Genomic DNA, 24,443 nt, shown 5'->3' with positions numbered 1-24,443 from the left:
GTCTCATATCCATGTGTATGGATATCATGTGTAATAATGGTAGATGGTGGGAATTATGTATCATCAACAAGTAGCATATTATCCCCACATGTACCAAGTAAAACCTATAAAAGATTCTCATGTTGTTGTTCATTCTCATGTATGTTTCAACCATGTGTTTGTTTAGTACATGTATATAAGAATGTATTCTAAAATCACCCAAGAATGTTGATGGGCTCCCAAATTGTATTTTCATTTCTACTCTTTGCCTTGTTATTTCCTAAGAGTTGTTGGACTTGCATACATTTCCATGACACTTTCCTAAGTTCATGTTAATATGAAGCACTAAACATAGTTGTTAGTGCTTCAGATGACACTTTCATATGAAACACTAAACTTCACCAAAAGTAGGGTCATGATCATATTTGGAATGAATTTAGCAAAATGAATATACTGTAATCCTTCACAGCTAATTGAAAAAGACTAAATATTCATACATCTATAATCCTTATCATGAATACGAAAAAGTTGTCACAATAATTCAAGATATGCATCCTCTCATTAAAAAGTCCACCCCTTCTAAAAAGAATCGAACACCACTACAACAATACAATTCTCACTTGCAAGGGCACCCAAAACTCCTACAAACTATTGAACACCACTACAATACAATTTCTAACATTAAAGACACAACAATACAAATAAATGAAAATAGATTGGTGATCTATTTTGATTCTACCTAACTATACCCACAAAAGATTTGAACTTGTGACCTCTCTTTCAAGACTATTACTCTACCATTAGATCAATTCAAATGTACAATAAAAAATAAAATTAAACACATCAAATTTAATCTAAAATTTAGTCCCATTTTTTCAACTTAAACATCTGCCCAAATGTGTCTCTATCTTCTCCTCTCCCTCCCTCAAACGTGCCAAAACCATGCCCATTCATGATGTCATTCTAATTGGGAAAAAAAAATCCTCCTTGCCAACTTCGGCCGGAAAAGCATCTGAAAACAGACACAACAAATCCTTGCATACATTGTCCATCCAATCGATCATCAAATTAATGCATCCTCAACTCTTCCCAAAATCACATTTCCAGAGGACGAATTTCTCCAGTCTGCTTCTGTTTGTGGGGTAGAAAATGCAGATCTCAAAATGGCAGGGCTCTCTAGAAATTGGCGTGTCAGCCCCTCTGGAGGGCGTGTGGAAGATATTGAGTGACAATGTGTAATTTATGTTGTAGTTCAATTGATTGAGATTAATTAGTGTGGACTAGGATTACTATAATCTCGTAATCCATATATTAAAACAGAGATTCCCATTTCTCTGTAATAGAGCTTTTTAAGGAATAATTTTGCTTCTATTTGAAATCTGTATTCAAATCCCACAGTAGCATAACGTTCAACGCCTCAGATCAGTGGTGCCCAACTATGAGATTCGACAGTTTCACAAGTTTTTCATGTATTTTAGACTCTGCAATAGAAATCTGCAATCTTTGGTGACGTAAAACTATTTGTAGACAAACTTGAATTTATTATCTTTGTTAACATAAATAAATCTGTAAAGGCTTCCACGAAAAGTGGGTACATTTACCATAAAAATTCAAAATTCAATAAAATAGCAGTATATAGCAGAGTTCCCAGACTCGCCGCGAGTTAGGCGAGTTCACCGAGTTGGCGAGTCGAGCCAAGCTCGGCGAGTTTTGCTGACTCGCCGCTCGGACTCGGCGAGTTTTGCCAAAACTCGCCGAGTCCGAGCTCCAGGACTCGGCCGCGCGATAGGGGTAATTCGGATTTTAAAAAACAAAAAAAAAAAAGCTTTTTCATTTGTTTTTTTTTACCTTTCTCTTTCGTATAACCCTAAAAGGTCTTCTAATTGTTAGTTGTGAGAAGAAGAGAGGAAAAGTGAGAGAGAGGAAGGAAAACAAGAGGCCATAGGTTTGCAACCAACAAGGAAGAAGAGCATCAAGGAGACCACAAATCACATTGGGGAGGCCATAGGCTTGCATTGAGAGCATCAAGGAGTCCAAAGCAAGACTTCTCAACTCATTTGAAAGAGGTAAGGTAGATTTTGCTAGTTTTTTTAAGTATGTTAATGGATTTTTTTCATTTGTTTGTTAATTTTTTTTTAGTTTAACAGTTAACTTTCCAAATCTTGAATGTTTTTATTTTTTTAGCTTAATTACAATGAGAGAAGTAGAATAATGGCAAAGTGCAAACCCTACATTTTTTTAGAAAAAAATTGTAAACATGTATTTACAATTTTATTTTTTTTTAAAGTAGGGTTTGCTGATTTTTTCTATTAGTTTATAACTTTATTAAATTTTCTTATTGCAGCAGCCTTCACGTTTAAAAAACATTCATTTTTCACAATGCCTAAAAAGGATGACGCTTGGAAATATACTGAAGACTTTATTGGCAGACAAAAAAATCAAACAAAATGTTTTTTTTGTAAAGAAATTAATTTTGGTGGCATCAATAGATTTAAATACCATATTGCCGGCATACCTGGCCATGATATTGAGGTATGCAAATTACAAACTCCTGAGGCAAAACGTTTCTGTTATGTCCAATTAGAAACACATGAACAAGAAAAGTTAACTAAGAAGAGGCAATTGGAAGAGTTAAGTGCTATTGGCTCCCATGCACCCACATCCGCATCCGCATCCGCATCCGCATCCGCATCCATAGGCTGTGTTCGAGAGGGTTCTTCCATGCCTCCCTTTCACCCTAGTGCTTCTGCTAGTGCTAGTGCTTCTACTTCTACTCCTCCTAGTGGCACTATTACCTTTGGCCCTAGAGTTCGGAAATCTAGGTTGGATAGTTATTTTGTGCTGCGTAGTACTCCTAGGGCACAACCCTCACTTGGGGGCATGGGTTGAAACAAGGAGGTTCATGATGCTGCAAGAAAACAAATTTGCAAGTTTTGGTACTTTTGCAACATTCCATTTATTGCAGCCAGGTAATTCTTTTTGATTTGATTGCTTTAAGTTTAAAAGTAAATTTATAGTTTGAAGTGGAACTCTGCTTTGTCTAATCATAATCTATTTGTGACAGGTCTCCTTATTGGCAAGGCATGGTAGATTCCATAACCATTTGTGGTGCGGGGTTTAAAGCCCCTACCGATGCTGAGTTAAGTGGCCCCCTCTTGTTACAAATGGTTGAGGATATGAAAGTTGAGCTAGAGGACCACCGACAGTCTTGGAACCAAAAGGGTTGCACCATCATGACAGATGGTTGGACGGATAGGAGGAATAGAACACTCCTAAATTTTCTTGTTTCCTGCGGAGGTGATTGATCATGATTCATTCTAATTTGTACTTCCCTAAATGCATTGAATAAATTAAATTTTGATTTGTTGAAAGTTTGAAACTCTATTTTCAGGATCCACCATGTTCTTGAAATCTATTGATGCTTCCTCACATGTGAAAAATGCCACATACTTATGTGAGGCTATTGAGGAAGTCATACAAGAGGTGGGGGAAGAAAATGTGGTGCAGGTGGTGACAGATAATGCAACAAGTTATGTTGCTGCAGGTAAATTTTGAACTTTTCAAGTCTTGATGGAGAGGCATCTATGATTATTTAAAATTTTCTTAACACATCAAAATTTCTAATTAACTTAAAATTGCTACAGGTAAACTTTTGATGGAGAGGCACCCGAAATTTTTTTGGTCTCCTTGTGCAGCCCATTGCCTTGACCTCATGTTGGAGGATATTGGTAAGCTTGAATGGGTGAAATCAATAGTTGAAAGGGCCAAAAATATCAGCAAGTTTATCTACAATCATGCATTGGTCCTTAGCATTATGAGGCAATACACGAGGCAAAAGGAGTTGGCTCGTCCTGGTATCATGAGGTTTGCCTCAAACTTCCTCACACTGAAATCTTTGATAAAATCAAAGGCGGCTTTGAGGCGTATGTTTGTTGGTGAGGAGTGGACTTCCTCATCCTATGCTACGACCATTGCAGGGATAGATGTGGTAAATTGCATTTTTGATGAGCCAGGTTTTTGGACCCCCTGTGGAGAAACCGTGCAGGTAAATTTATTACAATTTAACATTTAGTATCTACTATCTAGTATCTACTATTTAGTAATTTAATTTTAATTTATTAACAATTTAACTTTGCAATTTTTCTTTTTTTTTTAATTTAATTTGTGACTTAATTGTTTTTGTTTAACATTATGTGTAGGTCACTGAGCCCCTCGTAGTTCTCCTACGAGTTGTTGATGGGGAGAAGCCCTCTATGGGCTATATATATGAGGGTATGGATAGGGCCAAGGAGGCCATTAGGTCCATATATGCAGGAGATGAGGATAAGTATGGCCCCATTTGGGAGATTATTGATAGGAGATGGTAGAACCAACTTCACAGGCCCATCCATGCAGCAGCCTATTACCTCAATCCGGCATTTCAATTCCGTGATGACTTCAAGGCAGATGAGGAGGTTCTTAGTGGCCTGTATACAGTGGTTCAAAAGTTGTGTACTGATGGCACAGCCTCAAGTACAACGCTCCAGCTGGATAAATATAATAATCAAGAAGGGGCAATCTTCTCAAGCAGCATGTGCATAGAGGCTCGAACACAATTGCAGTCAGGTAGAAATATATGTAAACTTAAGATTCTTAAGTTTATGGCTTATGCATTTTAATTTTTGATTTTATAATCTAGCCTTAAAGTTGGAAATTAGTTTGATTTTTTTTTTTTTTCGTTATTTCAGATAGATGGTGGCAAATGTTTGGGCCCTCAACCCCAAACCTTCAAAAAATTGCCATCCGTATTTTGAGCCAGCCATGCAACGCTTCTGGATGTGAGCGCAATTGGTCCATGTTCGAGCACATCCACTCGAAGAGGCGTAATAGATTGTCTGTGGAGAGGTTGAATGATCTTGTTTTTGTTCATTACAACCTCCATCTTAGGACCAGACAGATTTTGGACACTGACTCCTCTCCGATCACTTTAGCGGAGATCGATCCAGAGTCTGAGTGGATCACTGAGTCTACCGATCGCGTCTTCACTGAGGAGGACCATGAGTGGGTTGACTAGGCAGACAGAGAGGCTGAGGCTGTGGCTATGGCAGAGGAGGAGGATAGAGCATGATTCGACACAGGCACCTCATGGGCAGAGACTATGGCTTCTCAGTCATCCAGGACCTACCTTAGACGCATTTGTAGGAGGTAGATAGACTACTCTGAGGCTGAGGATGAGCTAGAGCCTGAGCCATAGACTTGTTTTTGTTTATAGTTATATATATGTTTGGGAACATTTGATGTCATGGATTTTATATACATTTGACAACATTTATAACTCTATATATCTATGTTTTCTATTTCCTTCAGCTACAATTTACATTTCTACGCATGTGATGGATGTATGTTTATGTATGTGATCAAATTAGCTTCTATTTGATGATGTTATAGTGTCTTTAAGCTTTATTCAATAATGGGTGCATGAAACAAGTTTTAAATCGTTAAAAATCTCTAAATTTCAAGGGTTTTTTATTTTGCCGAGTCATAGTCGAGTCGTCACCGAGTCATAGCTGAGTCACGAGTCGAGTCGGCCTTGCTGAGTCCGAGCCGAGTCCGATTCTGGGAACTTTGGTATATAGCAATGAAGCAATAGTCTGCAAAAAATCGTGATTATATCTGATTAATTCTGAATCTTGGAGCTAGCCGATTTATTTTTGAAAAATCGTTGACCAAGTGTTGACTCAATTTTTAAATTTTTTTGCATTTAAATCACGTTAAAATCATGTTAAAAACCCCAAAATGGCAAAAAAGTGAAAAAAATCATTGTAAGAACTTGCTAAACCATAGAAAAACGAGTGAAATTACTGAATTGCTTAGAAATAGGGCCGGTCTGAGACAAAATCAGAGTCAATGTGGAATCAACCTTGAAAAAGTTTGTTATTTTGTCCATTTTCGGGGGGTTTATCATTCCCCACACTTCACTTGTTCAAACCCACGAGCTTAATGGCCAAGTGGAAGTTTGAACCTTGGTGGCTACCTCACCAATGGAGTCTCTCTCTCTCTCTCTCTCACACACACACACACACACACACACACACACACATATGATTTTTAATTTATAATTGATATAGTTAATTTTTGCTCAAACAAAGACATACAATTCATTATGTGAGCAATATATCTAAAGTGCTCCACGAAATAAATCAGAATGACAACAAACAAGCTTGCATTGTTGTAATAAAAGAGCCTCCAACACACAATCATTAAAATTTGTCTCTACCTAAAATAGTAGTTGCAAACTAGGTATTGCCAAAACCAATGGCTTGCTAATATTTTACTTCAGCTAAACAAATGCCTTTTGTTGAATCCTACCCCATATAAAAGACTTAAAAATTGCCATCAGGGAATATAAAGCATTGCAACAATGGAATATGATTTGATAAGCTTTCTCAAATTTTGAACTACCCCTAGAAAACTCCTTGCCTCAATCACAATGAAAGTCTTGGATCACTTCAAAATGGCTTCCACTTTTACTAAATTCCTATATTTTGATCTCAACTACTTCATAGACTTAGCTAATTTTTGATCTTAGACTTAGACAACTATTTGGTGTATTTGGTGACTGCCCTTTTAAAAAGTTAAATGAATATTTGCCTATGTAATCAACAACATGAATATAAACAACAAAATCCATTTTCTACAATCCGTGGGTTAAACTCTATTTTATTTACTCTCTATATCTCTATGCTCTGGAAATGCCCTTAAGTTTTTTAAAAAATGTAGTCTGTGTCTATGTTTCTACAAATTCTTACAATTTTTTAAAATTCAATTTCTTACCCATTTTTTTCAAAAAATCTTATACTTTTGGTTTGCCGATTTTTTCCCCAAATGATTTTTGTTACTATGATATAAAGCATTGCAATTGTGGAATATTATTTGATAAGCTTTCTAAAATATTGAATTAACCCTACAAAACTCCTTGCCTTAATCACAATGAAATTCTTGGATTCTTGGATCACTTCAAAATGGCGCTCACTTTTACAATTCACAGGTTGAGCTCTATTTTATTTGCTCTTTATATCTCTATGCTATGGAAATGCTTTGAAGTTATTTAAAAAAATAGTTTTTGTCTCTTTTTCTACAATCTTTTATGTTTTTTTTAAATCTGATTTTTCCCCATTTTTTGCTGATTTTTTACCGATTTTTTCAAAAAATCTTATAATTTTGGTTTGCCAATTTTTTTCCCTAAACGATTTTTGCTACTATGGTATATAGTAGTATAAAAGCTCACACATAATCTTTCATATTAACTGTAAAAAGAGTTTAAAAATATTTTAAAAAATTATAATATTTAATAATTGTTTCTGGATTCTATTGTGTAAGTCAATTTTTATCATGGTTGCTTCAAATCACATTTTTTCATTCATTTAAACAATCAAATCCAGAAACAATTATTGAATATTAAAATGAATTGTGAAAATCTAATAGCTTTAAAAGATTATAATACAAATTATGAAACTTTACATTTATATTTTCATTCACACTTTTAACAGGCAGGCCTGCAAAAACATACATATATGAAATCAAACTTCACTGACAAGCAACACAACCCAAACCCAATAAAATAAGAAGATTAAAGGCGTTACTGTGAAGAAGTGAGCTGTTCCAGCTTCTTGGCTTTGCCGGTGAGAATAGAGCTCCAAAGAGCCTCAATGTCCTCTTTGGAACGCCCAGCGATGGGGTTCATCTCAAAAGACCATTTCATCAAACAGTTGTCGTCTTCCTCTGCTTCACAGCATTCAACTGTACCCTCGTAGCCCATAAAGCTCGGCAAGTCTGTGTCTGTCACACGAATAGTACAAGAATGTTTAGTATCGTCCTGAGCGATGAGCTCCTCTACGAAGAAAAAATCTCTGCTTTCCTCATCGGATGGCAAGCATATTATACAGCGGCGCACAGAGCCCAGGCCCTGTTCAGGCGCTCTTTCCACTCTTTCGCACGATTTCATGCCCGGAAACCACTTTTTTAGCTCGTAATAGTCACTTGCTATCTTCCACACGACCTCCAGCGGAGCCATGATCTTGGCTTCTACAGAACCCTGCCATTTGGAGCTCGCCATTTTTTTCCCAACAAATGGGGATTGCGAGATAAATGTGACGATTCGATTTAATTTACAGAGTAGTTTAGCTCGGATGGCTTAAATCAAACACTAAGCTTTGACTACTGTGCTTATTTTCTCAGACATTTTTATTGTCTCTTAGCTTGACTTTGCTATTTTTAACCTGTATTAAGAATGTTTATTTAAAAACAACATGGATTAAGCATTCACCCATTAAAGACATTTTGTCAAACAATTGCATGAAATCGTCTCCCTGTTCTTAAGCAACCATAGGATTTCTGAAACTTAGTATGGACAGCCATCCAGCGTAAAGGATTGGAAAATATTGTCAACTATTACGGTTGGAAGTGCACAGAGGACACACCTGCACGATCAATTTTAGCAAGGATTATTCTCATAAGCTTGTTACAAGCATTATGTTTTGAATGGCGTTGAGTGTTTTTTGGCAGAAGAGACCATTCAGTAGAACTGAAGGCGGATATGCACAAAATGAACGAGTTGGATCAAATTTAAATTTTTTTGAGCAAACGAAAATATTGAGATACTTAGTATTTCCACCACGAAGTACAAGTACCAAGGATACGAATTTCCTTTTTTAGTTAAAAGGATATGATCCTAAAAATCTCAAACACCAAGTTACGTCATAATAATATACAAGACTAGGGAAAGAGCATTAGTTCCCGTTCATGTTCTAATAACCATTCATTCATTCCTTCCACATCCAACCTTCCAATCATTAACTTAAGAAAACAAACAAATTAAAAGTTCATTAATAAGTTATACATGTACTAATAGCTGCTCATTTTTTAACTTTTTGGATCATAATTAGTTCATTTATGCACCTTTATTGGTGCCCATAGCACATGACTATTGAGGCATTTGTGCATAAGTATTGACGATTTAAGTACACGATTATTGGGGCATCCTTAAGCAGATATTGGGCGACACTTTGAAAAGTGTACTTTTTGACCCTTGCACATATAACGGATCCTATAGCGTGCATAGTTACTACCTAGAAGCCATCCAATAGCAATAAGTAGTTAACTCGTATGTGGAGACAACACAAAAAAAAATCGTCAAAATCTTATGTATCGTTTAGAATCTGTGGGAGCATGAAGTTAGCTATAATGACAACACAAAAAAATCGTCAAAATATTAAAATGAAATATATATTTCTAAAAATATCTATTTAATTTTTCAATGTAAAAGAAATATTTTAAAGAAATGTATAAAAAAAACATAAACATTCAGAGTAGAATCTTCCTATATTTATGATGTAAAGGAAATGATATGCACTCTCATTAAACATTAGAGGTAGCCGATGGGCTCCTAGTGATGTTTATTTAAGGTTCTCATTCACCATTGAATCGGAAAATAAAATGGAAAGCGGAAATGTTAAATGTTCAGATAAAAACTAGTTTGCATCAACTTAGATGTGAAACCAAAAGATGGATGATACTTGAAGAAGAGTGGGTAGACAGAAGGTGTTGCTATTGCACTCAAGAAGTGGTTAAGACAGAATGACATTGCATCATGGAGTGTTCGGTTTACAAGGATATTAGGATCAATTACATTGCTCAGACACTAAACATGTACACCTTGAGTAATTTGTTTGAAGAAGATAAGATAACAAAAGTTGTAGATTTTCTAATCAAGATAAAAACTAGTTCACATCAACCTAGATATGAAATCGGAAGATGGATGACACCTCAAGAAGAGTGGATAGATAGAAATATATAAAAAAAACATAAACATTCAGAGTAGAATTTTCCTATATTTATGATGTAAAGGAAATGACATGCACTCTCTCATTAAACATTAGAGGTAGCCGACGGGCTCCTAGTGATGTTTATTTAATGTTCTCATTCACCATTGAATCGAAGAATAAAATGGAAAGTGAAAATGTTAAATGTTTAGATAAAAACTAGTTTGCATCAACTTAGATGTGAAACGAAAAGATGGACGATACTTAAAGAAGAGTGGGTAGACAGAAGGTGTTGCTATTGCACTCAAGAAGTGGTTAAGACAGAATGACATTGCATCATGGAGTGTTCGGTTTACAAGGATATTAGGATCAATTACATTGAGACACTAAACATGTACACCTTGAGTAATTTGTTTGAAGAAGATAAGATAACAAAAGTTGTAGATTTTCTAATCAAGATAAAAACTAGTTCGCATCAACCTAGATATGAAACCGGAAGATGGATGACACCTCAAGAAGAGTGGATAGATAGAAGGTGGTGCTATTGCACTCAAGAAGTGGTGGAGACAGAATGACATTACATCTTGGAGTGTTCGGCTTATGAGGCTATTAGGATCAATTACATTGAGATACTAAACATGAACACCTTGAATAATCTATTTGAAGAAGATAAAATAACAAAAATTGTAATTTTTCTGATCAAAATACACAAGAAAAAATTCACAATGCACAAGAAAAATAAAATAAAATTAATAGATGTCATGTTTTGGACTTTTCTATTTTGAACTTTGCATACTAATCTATTTGTTGACTATCGATAGATTCCATAGACATGGGAGATAACGAGGGACGTGGTATTACATGCAATTGTTTGACAAAATACTTTGAATGGAAGAACGCGTGTTTGAACTTCTCTCAGAAAATAACATGTGCTGCTTTGAAAGGCTCAGACATTCTGCTGGAGCAAAGTTAGAGTCAAAATCCAAATTGAAGAGACTGCCAAAGTGGAAGAAAGCATTGTATAAGGGCCAACCAAAGAGCCAGAAAAATAACAAACTCAAGCTAAGAGTCAAGAAACATGTCTAAGAAAATAAGCAGCGTTGAATAGATCAATAATGGCAGTCATTGAAACATTGTATCAGAATCGTCATATTTATCTGTACCCAACTCTTCCCAATATCTCACAAACCCCATTTGTTTAGTCCTCTTCTGAGAAAATGGCGAGCTCCAAATGGCAAGGCTCAGTAGAAACCAATGTGATGGCTCCGCTGGAGGGTGTGTGGAAGATAGCTAGAGAGCATTACGGGATAGACAAGTGGTTTCCGGGCATGAAATCGTGTGAAAGAGTGGAAGGAGCGCCTTTACAGGGAGTGGGATCTGTGCGCCGCTGTACAATGCGCTTGCAACCCGATGAGGAGGGCAGCGATTCTTTTGCCGTAGAGGAGCTCATCGCTCTGGACGATACAAACCATTCATGGACTATTCGTGTGATGGACACAGACTTGCCGGGCTTTATTGGGTACGAGGGTACCATTCATGTGTGTGAAGCAAAGGAAGAGGGCAACTGTTTGCTGAAATGGTCTTTCAAGATGAACCCCATCGCTGGGAGTTCCAAAGAGGACATTGATGCCCTTTGGAGGTCTATTGTCACTGGCATGGCCAAGAATCTGGAACAGCTCACTGCTTCGCAGTAACGCCTTTCAATCTTCTTTTGTTTGTCAGTGAAGTTGATTCCATGTATGTGTGTTTTGCAGGCGTGCCTGTTTAAGTAATGTTTGTTTTTATAGACTTCTCTCGTCGTTTTTTTTTGTTTTTGGGTGTTAGCCATTTTCATGGTTGCCCCAAAATTTGGGCGATCAAATGTGAGAGCTTGACAAGCTATATGTGAGAATGTTAGCATAAGATATGGTGGCTTAAATATAAGTGATGATAAGGAACATAAATGTGTAATCATATGGTAAAGATATGATATGGATTTAAGCATTAAAAAAAGGTGATATAAGTTTGATAACAACTTAAGCATAAGAATATAAGCCTGATATAATTTCTATCATAAAGGTGATCATAAATGAATTATTTATAAGTATTAGAATTTTAATTTGTGAACATTAAAGTAAGGTACTAGTTAGGAGAATTTTATAGCAACATGTTCATATAGGATAGGGGTGGTCCTTTATGATTGCATTGTGGAGGTATTTCAATCTTGGTTGTTCTATCTGTTCCAACATATTTTTCTGTTGTTTGTTCCACATCAACCAACAAACCACACGTCTTCAATCACGAACATGCTAGCTCTTTATTAGTGAGGCCTCTCCACAAATTAGTGTTTCTACAGTCAGATTGGTGAACTTAGTACTTTTTAGAGGCGAACTCAGTAGTTCATTTTCTCCTCTTCACTACCATTTTTCTCATATGGCAAGTTTAATATGTATTTCTCATTATGTAAGTTTTTGTCTAAAAACTATAGTTTAGGCAATTTTGCCTTTTATTCTAAAAAACATAAAATCCTCATATAGGATAGGTTTTATGAACATATATATAATATGTAAGACAACATAATTAGAAACACATGGGGATAAATAAGTATCAGGCACATAAAATAAGTAAATCAAGCAAACACAACACACACATGACATATGGGCTAAACTATCAAGAGGGAACATATGTATATATGTAAAGGTGAAATAAAATAAGACATAGCAACTAATTGATGAAAGTATAAGGAGATAAAAATTTGTGACAAAAAAAAGGTTCCTCAAGGGGGGGAAGCCAAAACATACACCATGAAATGGGGATAAGAAGACAAGGAAAACATGTATAAGAACAATGATCATATACACATATAATAAATTAATAAGGAATGTGAAAAGATAAAGAAAAGTAAGAAAAAACACATGGGAAAACAAAGGACATGGAAAGTATACATGCTAAGAAATGCACATAAAATGATGAATTAAAGTAGGGAAAGAAAGAAATAAAATTATGGTGTAGAGGGTAATATGATTAAAATGCCAAAGTGTTAGGATACACAAGGCAGATGAGGAAATAAGGAAGGATAATCACAACAAACATGGCACAACATAAAGATAAAACCAATAAATAAAAGCTAACAATATAAAGTGTGGCAAGTGGTAAGAAAGATGAGCGGGAATATATCATCAATGCAATCATCCCCATTTGGCGTGTCCATAGATTTTGATGACATGTTAATGTCAAAACTAATGCCCTTGTGTGGGACCATTCATTTCATATAGAGTGTGATCCCATGAACAAGAAGGGATTGTAAGGATATCAGGTGTGATTTATGCTCTCAAATAATCAAAGTAGATGTTGCATTAGGTAATTTTTCTTTTAGTCATGTGTAATCTCAATGTATAGGGAAAGTTATGATAAACAATACTAATCTCTCAAGACAAACATTGGAAGAAACTTCATTAAATAGAGTTGTATGCCCATGATTACACTCAATGTTTATATTCCCTTTACATGTGATATTTTGACCTTTATGTTTGAATATAGAACATCTATCTAGAGAATGTCTATGTATGCAATGATAAATGAGAAAGTGCTTAGCCTCATGTGGTGTAAGATTTGAAATATCAATTGGCCTAACCAAAGGAAAGATAATAAGATTGCGTTCTCAAAGTTTCTTTAATTTAAAATGTGTAGGATCATCTAATATAGTGAATTGCGTGAATTCTTATTACCTACATGATCCATAAATATAAAAGTGATAGAAACACATTAACATAAAAGAGAATTGGTTAAAAAGTGCACGAGTCATATTTACATATAGTGGCACATAAATATAAAAATGAATGATGATGCATGAAAGACACTTGGATTTCAAATATTGGAGGTAAACCATTTATAGTTTAAAAAGTGCACTTCTAAGGTAAATTAATCTTGTTAATAACTAACGTTTGAAATCATAATGCACATAATTTAAGTGGTTCTTTTTTTCTTAGTTTTAATGTATGAGGTTAACAACATGGTATTAGGTTTGATATCATAATGAAATCTTTCATGAAAATATTATCCAAATGCATAAAATAAGTTATATAAGTGTGACATGGAAATGAATAGAACCATGTGAAGGCATGACTACTTATTTTGTTAGGAACACATTAGCAAACAAATGAACCTCAAAAAAAAAATAGAAACACATAATGTGGAAGTACTCTAAATATTGTAATGGACCACCTTTACCATCATTACTTGAAAAAGAAGGTGCCACAAATCCACTTGGTGCAAGATAAGCCAAATGATTATATAAGGTTTGATATGATATTTTTGTTTAGATGTTTTCTCATATACATCTTGATTCCTTGGTAATGGTGCGATCCACACAAGGGAAAATATCATTCAAGCTTGTCTCATATCCATATGTGTATGCATATTGTGAGAAATAATGGTAGATGGTAGGAAAGATGTATCATCAACTAGTGGCATACTATCCTCACATACACCTAGTAAATCCTATAAAAGATCCTCATGATGTTGTTCATCCTCATGTATGTTTCAACCATGCATTTTTAGTAGGTGTATAAGAATGTATTTTTGAAATCAGCAAGAATACTAATGGGCTCCCAATTTATCTTTAATTGCTACTTCTTGTCTTTTTTTTTATTAAGGAAAAAATAGTTTTTGAAGGGGTCCTCAAAACCCTTTACAAAGGAGATTCTACAAAAATTAGAATCAGCAAAACTCAAAAGAGAAGTTGCCTTAAAGATGAAGCATTAGATAAATAGACAACCAAAAGACAAGAGGCTCCCATAACCAGAAATAAAAACCAGTAGCCAACCAAAAGCCATCCCATCAAGAATTACCTTTAACTTTTCTCTTGTGGGAATGAAGAGTCATATCAAAAGAGGGTGAAGAACACTTAGCTTTCTTTACTTGAACAATGATCCATCCCTCCTCCACTTGTGCGGCCTTACTATGCCAATCTGCAGAACCACCCCCCACCTGAGAGGAAAAACCAACAGGAGAAACACCCACCAACACATTGACAAAATCTCTCCCAACAGACGAGCCAATATCACCCAAGACATTGACCTAGGGAGTGGACGTCGGGGGCCCATTCCCTCGATCAATAGGGGACTCAGACAAAGTCTCCATTTGAAGCCCGCAAAGCTCATTAGCACCAGTTGCCCCAACAAAAATCTCCTGCACAACTGGAGAATCATGCTGGGAATCCAGTGCAACCTCCTGAGAAACCAAATGATGCTCAGATTTTTTCTCAACAGTGTAGTGCTGAACTAATGCTCCTTTCCACCACGAAGCCGCCAAAGATTTCTTCTCAGTACCACAATGAGAAGCCGCATGACCAGTTTTGAAGCATCTCCTACATCTAAAGGGGATCCCCTCATAGTCTAAAGGTTGAACTCAACAACCCTTAGAAGTACTGAGCGAAATCGTAGCAGGCAAGCTACTTCTTGTCTTGTTATTTCCTAAGAGCTAATGAAATAAAATTGACTAGATAAGAAAATAAAATTTCAAATAAGAAATGGTTATACAAAGGAAATAACCATCTAGACCACAAGTCTATAATATACCATAAATAGAATGAATTATATGACAAGAACACTTGGAGCAAGGGGAGTCACGCTCATTTGGAAGGTCTTTAGACCATCTTCTATCATCTTTTGGAAAGTCATAACAATACTGGCTAAATAAGAACACTAATTTTGAAATTAAAAAAAATGGTTTTAAAAAGGAAATAACCATCTAGATTACAAGCCTATAACATACCATAAATAGAATTCATGATTTTCCTCATGATGTAGTTGATGTAACAAATACATTTTCATCCCATTCAATTTTATTTTCTAGTACACTCTCCCTGATTATGTCAGAATGGGAGCTTTATAATAGGGTATGGACATCCATCAAATCATAATAGAAGGGTAATTACTATCAAATATTATATTTGAAAATACTCTAGTAGACATATATGCAAAATGTGGAAGCATAGAGAAGGAACATGAAATATTTGAGTGGATGCCTAAAAAAAATGTGGTCTCATGAAATCTTATAATTGTAGGATATGCACAAAATAGTTTTGTTGAAAAGGATTTAGAAACTTTCAACCAAATGTTATTGGTAGGTGTAAAGTTAGATGAGAGGGTTAACACCTACATCATATAAAAATATTCTTAAATATACAAGTTGATGCCCCTAAGGGTAAGTGAAAGATAACTCTATAGTAGTGAAAGGGTTTGTGTTGGAGAGGAGTGATATGTATTGATTCCAAGAATTTTAGTATTGTTGGATGACCAAACAACACTAAAATTGTAAAATAAGTACCATAGGTAAGGGGATACATAAGGATAGAAGTCTCACCTAAGAAAATGGAAGACAAATAGCAGGATATAGAGTTTTATTGAGGAAGATGCAACAATAAAGAATATAATAGAAGAATACGTGGCAACCAAAAAGGAGGCTAACATATGTGAGGGATAAATAAAATTGTGACTGAATACATAAAAAAGGAAAATGCTATAGAATATGATTGATTGAAATGAGTATAGTACATAGATTGGAGTGCTTGAGGTATACCTTAAGATGTGGAAAAATTGAATTAATGAAGTAGCAGGTTGGAATTCCTAGGTAAAGGTAGCTTGTATTAGAAAATGAAGCTCATTTTATATCAACTCCATGAGTGATGTAGGAGCAGATTCCCTATGTAGTTAACCTATTACATATTTATGTTCCTTATCATCGTGCTAATATTTTAAGTCGCCATATCTTATGCTAACATGCTCACATGTAGATTGTAGAGATCTCTCTTTGGTTGCCCAAATTCTGGAGCAACCATGGGGCATCATGCCTTTCCTATGATATATGCTCCTATATATAACATCTTATTCAATTATCTTTGTGCTTATATAAATATCATTATCATGTATCTTTTTCCCACTCTCCTACTTCTTTCTATTTATTAGATGCACCTAATTGAAGGGGGACATATATTGGTGATAACACTGCTCATGGTTGACATAAATTACATAACTATATAAAGATTTATCATTGTATTTAGATAAGAAGATTATTTTGCAGAAAAATATCTCATTACCACACAATTTGGAGTTGTATAACAAGGTCACATTACATAAACCCTTAATTTATTTCCTTATACCTCAAGGTTTTTCATATCTTGTTCTAATTAAGTAAAAATTCCTATCCATGATCTTCTCACTTTCATTAACATTTAAAATTATTAATTTTATTTTAGCGTTTCTCAATCTTTAGGCGGTGATGCTTTATTTGGTTGACTCCTATTACATATAAGTTTTGATCATCTAGGTGTCTCTAGAAATTTAGAAGAAGAAAAAATTTAATATCTATGAAACTAAACTAGCAATTTTACTTTAGTGTGAAATGGGTATGCTGAAGAGGTGTGGAAAGTAAATTAGGAAAAAAATTGGTTTATGTTTTTTTCCATACTTTTGTGAAGTACATAATATATTTTTGTTCAACATAAGTTTCAATGGAGAAGTGATATCTTCAAAGCAACTATGCTTCCACTTACAACAACCCAAACATGATTCAAACAAAACCTTTGAATCGGGAAGACAATTAGGCTCACATTGTGATCATGTTTGCAATAGGGAGAGAGGGAGAGATAAAGGGAGGAAGAGTGAAAGGGAGATAAGGAGATAGACATTATAGAGAGGTAGATAAAGATGGAGATGGAAATGGATATTGAAAGTAGAGGGAGAGATAAAATAGAGAGGAGAGAGGGATATATATATATATATATATATATATATATATATATATATATATACTTCATTTCCATTATCAATCTTTAGCCAATAGGCTATTTAATGTGGGCATAGCCCACCGGTATTGTCTCACGCACGTTCAAAAGGAATCACGCGCAACCTGTTTCTTTCAACTATCGGTAGGGTGAAACGATTTAATAATATGTTTCATCCAAATCTCATGCTACAAAATATTGTCTCAGGTGGCAATAAAGATACAGATAAGATTTCATAGTAATATCTTCGCTTTTACTAATTCAGTTGTACTTCCTATTATTTTTCTTGAATTTCATGAAGACACATCATATAAGATGAGATATTTAAGGGAAAACAATTCATACATCATCTTTAAGCAAAAAAACTCACCTCACTTATCCACGTAGTTTACTTAATATTTGGTTTTAATTTTTTTAAATATTATTAAACATTATTTTAAGATTGAAAATACTATCTTAGGAAGATTTTTGTAAAGAAATCTGTTTTCACAAAATATTAAATTATTTTATTATATTTTAATTTATACAAATTGTTTATTATAATATGTTCATATAAAATATGATATGGCGATGACTTACCGTATGAAAGCTATGCTGATGTGTGTTTTTTTTTTTTTTATAGATTTGCATGTTATAAATTCTAAATTCGTATAGAGAACAGTTTTAAATTCTAGAAAGAAGTTTGCATATTGAAAATAATAATATAGCTCATTTTCACTAAATTGATAAGACAAGAATTATGTTAATCGTAGCAAACTCTTCCTTCTTGGTTAACCGTAGTAAACTTATAAAGGGCAAATTTTGAGAGAAAAGTAAAATGATTTATAAAGAGTTTATAAAGATTTACTTTTGTTTATTATAACTTTTTAAAGTTCCAGAGACTTATAATATAATAATAATGCAATCATAATATATCAGTATTGATTTGTAATACAAAATACATAAAAAATAAAATAAAATAAATCGACGTCCATTAAAGCCATGATAGTAAACCCTTATTTCAAATAATTTAAGTATATTCAATTCTCGGTATAGTGATCCCTAGGCATTGTATTTTATTATTAATTGTATTTTAATACTGGACGCGTCTATTCTGGCTCCCAAACAGCAGACCGCTGCGATTGACTAACCTGTCCCTAACACACTGTAAGGAAAGTCTGTTTTGAAACCAGAATAGCTTCAGCTGATTAATACTATGACTAACGTTCCAGGAATTTTTTTTTCACCTAGCAATGATTTTGTGGCACGATGTCAATTCTACGCAAACGAAATGTTTCAGTATCGCCACGCACCCAGTAACATGTTTAGGTAAAGTTTAACATATTATGAAACTGATAAAGTAGATGGTAAAACCTAAACCCTACTGTTTGGCCAGATAAACTTCTCCCTGGGGTAAACCTCTGCTGGCGTGAAACTGGGGATTTGATCTTGAATTCAGAACTGCGTTGTTTGCCGCCCACCGCTTTCTTCCTACTTATATACGTCCATATAAGGAAAAAGGAGAACAGAAACTGAGATCAACAAACAGGCAGCGATTAAACGTTAGTCCAGGTGAAGTGATATTTCGTTAAATTTTATTCTGAATCTTCATATAGTTGAGTCTGATACCCATGTTTGAATGATGCATCTAGGTTTCGTTTACAGTAGAGCCTTACAGAATTTGAGAAACTTAGCTCTCCAGTAAACAACAAGTATTTTGAGCTGAGTAGAGACACCAGAAGTAAAAGCCCCCTCAACTCAGCTAGGGTGAAAGTCCTTCAATAATTTTAGCGGTGTAAGAGAGCGTTGAATAAGAGGTCTGTATAACTCTCATTTCTTCTACAAGTAGAGGCCAAAGCTAAGATCAGAGGAACACTAGTTTGAGTAGAGGCAGAGTTTTATTATCGCTTTCTCAGGGTAAGAATGCTTTTGTGATTTATTTCACACTTTTAACTTCTTGTACGGTGATGCTTATGATCTAGATTTGTTGGGTTTTACTTTCTCCATGTGTAACTGATAGATTTGTAATACAAAATAGTGCGTATGGGTGGTATAGGATGAGGAGATTTGAAGGCAAAGTGGCAATTGTGACAGGTGGATCAAATGGTATAGGCGCAACCACCGCAAGGAAATTCATGGCAGAAGGTGCTTACGTGTACATTGCTGACATTGATGAAGAGAGAGGGGTTAAAGTTTGCCAAGAGCTCCATGGGAATGCTTCATTTGTGAAGTGTGATGTGGCAATAGAGACCCATGTGAAAGGGGTCATAGATCGAGCAATGGAGGAGAAGGGGTGCCTAGACATCATGGTGAACAATGTAGGAATTGTGACAAAGATGATTGAGGACGACACTGGCTATGCAGGGGAAAATCTGCATCCCTACATTCGTGTCGGACGCGTCTATTTTGGCTTCAAAACGACAGTACGGATTGACTAGCACGCGTGTTAGTCACGCATTTTACACTGTCAATTTTGCAATTAACGGTTGTGATTGACTAACCTCTCGCTAACACGCTGTATGAAAGGTCCGTTTTGGAGCCAGAGTAGACACAGCCATCCATGCCATTTGCAGTCCTTTTTGGACGGATCCCCATGCCATAACCGTCAGAGCTGTCCCTTCAATCCTATGGGAACTGTGTTGGAATTTGCGTGACATTTTTTCATTTTTTTTGGTAAAGTCCACGGGCCGAAGCTATTCTGGCTCCAAAACGGACCTTTTGTACAACGTGATAGCAATGTGTTAGTCAATCGCAGCTGTTTATTGCAAAATCGACGGTGTAAAGCGCGCGACTAACATGCGTGTTAGTCAGTCCGTACCCATTTTGGAGCTAGAATAGACGCATCCAAGTCCACGGGGGTGTAGGATTTTTTTTTTAATGTTTGATTATATTTTTTAAATTGAAATAATTTATTTTAATATTTATTTTTATAATTTTTTAAGTTATATTTGTAAAATAATAAATATAATAAATTAATTATTAATTATATATTTAATTTTTTTAAATAATAAGTTATATGATTGATTTTTTATTTTTTATTTATTATATTTTTTCCATTTTTAAGCTATATTTGTAAAATAATAAATATAATAAATTAATATATATATATATTAAATAATAAGTTATATGTTTAATTTTTTAATTTTTTTAATTTTTATTTTTTATTGCTAATAATAATAGGAAGTTTTTAATAAGTATATTTATATTTCAGTTTATTTATTCAAGAAATTTAAATCATATGTTTATTTTTTTTAAATATCCTTATTTATTTTAATAATAATTATATGTTATAACCATAATAATAATTATTAAAATAAAAAAGAATATAAATAAAAATTAAATATATAACTACAGATGATTTGACATAAAATATAAGTAAAACAAAGACATAAAATCAAATATAAAAGAAAACACATAACTTATTATTTAAAAACTTTAAATACATTATTAATTTATTATATTTATTGTTTTACAAATATAACTTAAAAAAACAAAAAACAAAAAGTAATAAATAAAAAATTATAAAAAACTATTAAATAAATTATTTCAATTTAAAAATATAATCGAACATTAAAAAAATTAAAAAATTAAAATAAAATACTAAACTTATTATTTAAAAGAATTAAATATATAATTATTTATTAATTTATTATTTTAAAAATATATCTTAAAAAATAAAAAATTATAAAAAAATATTGAAATAAATTATTTCAATTTAAAAAATATAATCAAACATAAAATAAAACACATAAATTATTATTTAAAAACTTTAAATACTAAATAATGTTTTTTAACTTAGTATTTAAGTAATAAGTTAAAAAAAAACATATCTTTAATATAATCAAACATAAAAGAAAACACATAACTTATTCTTTAAAAAATTTAAATAATAAATATAACTTAAAATACAAAAAAAAAATTAAAAAATAAAAAATTATACAAAATATTAAAATAAATTATTTCAATTTAAAAAATATAATAAAACATTAAAAAGAAGAAAAAGAATTCTTGCACCCCCACAGACTTGGCCAAAAAAATGAAAAAATGCATGGGAGCAGGGAAGTGATGAAATGAATCCCATGTTGAACAATTTTAACTTGTTTGAAATATGTCCCTTGCACTACAACTAAGCCTGCATGTACATGTATATAAGAAACAAGAAATTAAAAATTTGCACGTAAGCGAGTTGTGTACATATAAAAATTAAAACATGTGCAGATGTGTGAATGTTTAAAATAAATTTATTTAAAATAATTTAAACATTCAAATCAGTTTAAACCTGTGGGAAAGGACATTGCATCACTCATTTCAGATTTTGTTAACTTTTTTCTCTCTTCTGTGCAACGCAATAAATAATAACTAACACCTTCTATATTTCCATCTTCTATTATGACTGCAAAAATATCTTCTGCAATTTGAAACAAGTTAAATAAATTTAAAATGTATGTACTCGATTTAAAACTTATATAATCTATTTACATGTATGCAACATTTTTAAAGGAAATATATATATATATATATATATATATATATATATATATATATATATATATATATATATATATAGTTTAAATATATGTGCATGTCATATACCTTTTTTAATCAATCCTGAAATATGGTCATAATCACCAGAAATCAAAGGAATGTCTTCAAAGATTTCGTCCTCATTTGAATCCTCGTATGTGTCAGAAACATCTAGTGGCACCAATTTCCATTCACTAACATATCCAAGCTCTTGGTTCTTACAATCAACATAGTTTTCCAAAATGCAATCAAAACAAAAACATGAATAATATCTAGTGTACAATGTCCATGGGTGATTATCTGTACTCATGACACAACGCAAAGATCGTGTCCTCTCCACACTCTTGCATCCATGCATTGATCTTCTATCCACATTTACAAAATGTACATGTGTACATGAACATACATGTAGATCAAGTTGTTAAATTAAAACATTTTAACTAGGAACATTTTAAAAAATTTAAAAAATATTTAAATAAAACACTAAAAGAGAACACGTACCGATTATCTCCCAAAACACTCTATATGGAATGGGTTTGTATGTTCTCGATGATGATTCACCAGGATAATTAGGTTGCACAAAGTGTTTCTTACACCATTCAACAATATCATGTGCAACATCTATACGATCTCCTGTATAATTTATTTGATGCTTTCTTAGAGCACGTTTGATACAAGCTCCTACACCATCATGTTCACCCTTTCCATGAACACTCTCAAAAAAACTCCAAACATGTGGTATTTTATCATTTTGATGATATCCACATAGTGCCTAAAATGGCCTCGAAGATTTGAATTGTGTCACACATCCGACCAAACAAAATGTTTAACTATTGTTATGCCTCTCTCTTTCAAATATTCAAAAAACTTCTTAAAGCAATGTTGTACAAAAAGTGTGTCATGCTCCTTATCATCACTGATATAGAAGTGGTAGTTTTTCTTAATGACACGATTTTTAAATGTACTATCAACACCATCCAAATCCATTTGTGCATGTTGATAACACGCATGCACCATAATAGTGATTTGCTTTGAAAAGTAATACTCTGATTGAATTTCTTTTTGATGTGCAAAAGAGTAATTTTCTGCGAAGTCCACTACGGATAGAATAGTTCCAAGTGGGAAAGTGTCTCTTAATGTTTTAAATTGTTCTGCTTGCCACTTGGCAAAAAAACCATGGCATATGTATGGTTTTATCAACTTACGAAAATTTTCCATAAATGTTCCAATAGGTATTTCCTCTTCTACATAATCTAACCTTGTAGATTCCTTTCCAAATTTTGTTTCAAATTTTTTGTACTTGTAACTCTTGCAATTTACCATTTTCCTCATGTCAGTATCTTCATCTCTCAAAGTCAATTTATCCAACTCCCCGCATGTTCCACAAATTCCTTTAATGAAATTTATTTGACCGGTTGCATTATCATCTGATTTATCACATAAGATGGATGCTATGAATTGACTTGTTCGTTTAGGAGGAGCTTTTTCATAACCATCACTATCTTCTCTAATATTTCAAAACACTTGATAGTACAGATCAAATTCAATGTGATAACGACAACAACAAGTTTCGAAGACTTTGTTTACCTTCACATAATATGGCCTTAACCGTTCAAACATGGTTTGTCTAATCTTTATATGAGGGTTTGTTTTAGTAAACAACACATACAATTCATGTTTTGTTGTCTAACCAATGTTTTATATGGAGATCATAACGATCAGGGCCAATCCTTTGTTTGATAACATCTCTACTGTTTGATGAAGGACAAGTATTATCATTCCAAAAACTTGTCATGAAGTTCCTAACAACATCTTCAATTCTATCAGAGTGAGGAGCTCTACACATAATTGCCCAATTCCCTTCTGAGGTAGTATCATCCAAACTCTTTCTCCTTTTCACATATTTTGATATTGTCCTTCTACTAAAACCAAACTTAGATGACAGTGAAGAGATTTGTCTTTTTTGAGGCAATCTTTCATTTACTAAAGATTTCAACATCACTCTTCTTGAAATGGTCTTATCTACTATTTGAGATTTTTTACCAATGTTCTCCAAACCTTTCTTAACATTATCAACAATAGATTTTTGTAGTTAAGAAGTTTTCCTCTTTTGACTTGTTGTATCTATACCCAACAATTTCAGTGGATCTATTAAGTCTTTACGAGTAAGTGCAATTGATAACAATTGAGCTTTCTCTAGTGTAGTATCAAGATTGTAGAAATGAGACATTATTTGTTTTGCACTTTTATTCATTGACCTCCTTTTAGTATGTCTAGGTTCTTCACTGAGAGATTTCAAATCATCCACATCCATTTCAAGTAAATGATCTAAATTTTTATAACAAATATTTCTCTTCACCTGTTTAGCTAGATCCACAATATGCTCATCCATACTG

At 33.5% G+C, this 24,443-nt stretch overlaps 4 protein-coding genes across 4 annotated transcripts; 3 read left to right on the top strand and 1 right to left on the bottom strand.

Annotated features, from left to right (window-relative positions):
* The first annotated feature begins 3,815 nt into the window (after positions 1-3,815).
* LOC131057612 (uncharacterized) lies at positions 3,816-4,578 on the top strand. Its single transcript, XM_059207588.1, has 2 exons — positions 3,816-4,024; positions 4,179-4,578. Exons 1-2 carry the CDS (start codon positions 3,839-3,841, stop codon positions 4,344-4,346), a joined length of 354 nt encoding a protein of 117 aa, XP_059063571.1. The 5' UTR covers positions 3,816-3,838; the 3' UTR covers positions 4,347-4,578.
* Positions 4,579-7,597: 3,019 nt separating this feature from the next.
* Positions 7,598-8,074, bottom strand: LOC131057604 (uncharacterized). Its single transcript, XM_057991753.1, has one exon. It carries the CDS (start codon positions 8,072-8,074, stop codon positions 7,598-7,600), a length of 477 nt encoding a protein of 158 aa, XP_057847736.1.
* Positions 8,075-10,996: 2,922 nt separating this feature from the next.
* LOC131057603 (uncharacterized) lies at positions 10,997-11,473 on the top strand. The gene has a single exon (XM_057991752.1). The coding sequence runs from the start codon at positions 10,997-10,999 to the stop codon at positions 11,471-11,473; it is 477 nt and encodes a 158-aa protein (XP_057847735.1).
* An 8,107-nt stretch (positions 11,474-19,580) lies between these two features.
* Positions 19,581-19,961, top strand: LOC131057602 (zerumbone synthase-like). Its single transcript, XM_057991751.2, has one exon. It carries the CDS (start codon positions 19,581-19,583, stop codon positions 19,959-19,961), a length of 381 nt encoding a protein of 126 aa, XP_057847734.1.
* The last annotated feature ends 4,482 nt before the right edge of the window (positions 19,962-24,443 follow it).

Source organism: Cryptomeria japonica, chromosome 6, assembly GCF_030272615.1.
Source record: "Cryptomeria japonica chromosome 6, Sugi_1.0, whole genome shotgun sequence".
Lineage (NCBI taxonomy): Eukaryota > Viridiplantae > Streptophyta > Pinopsida > Cupressales > Cupressaceae > Cryptomeria > Cryptomeria japonica.
This window is presented reverse-complemented; position numbering and strand designations above follow the sequence as displayed.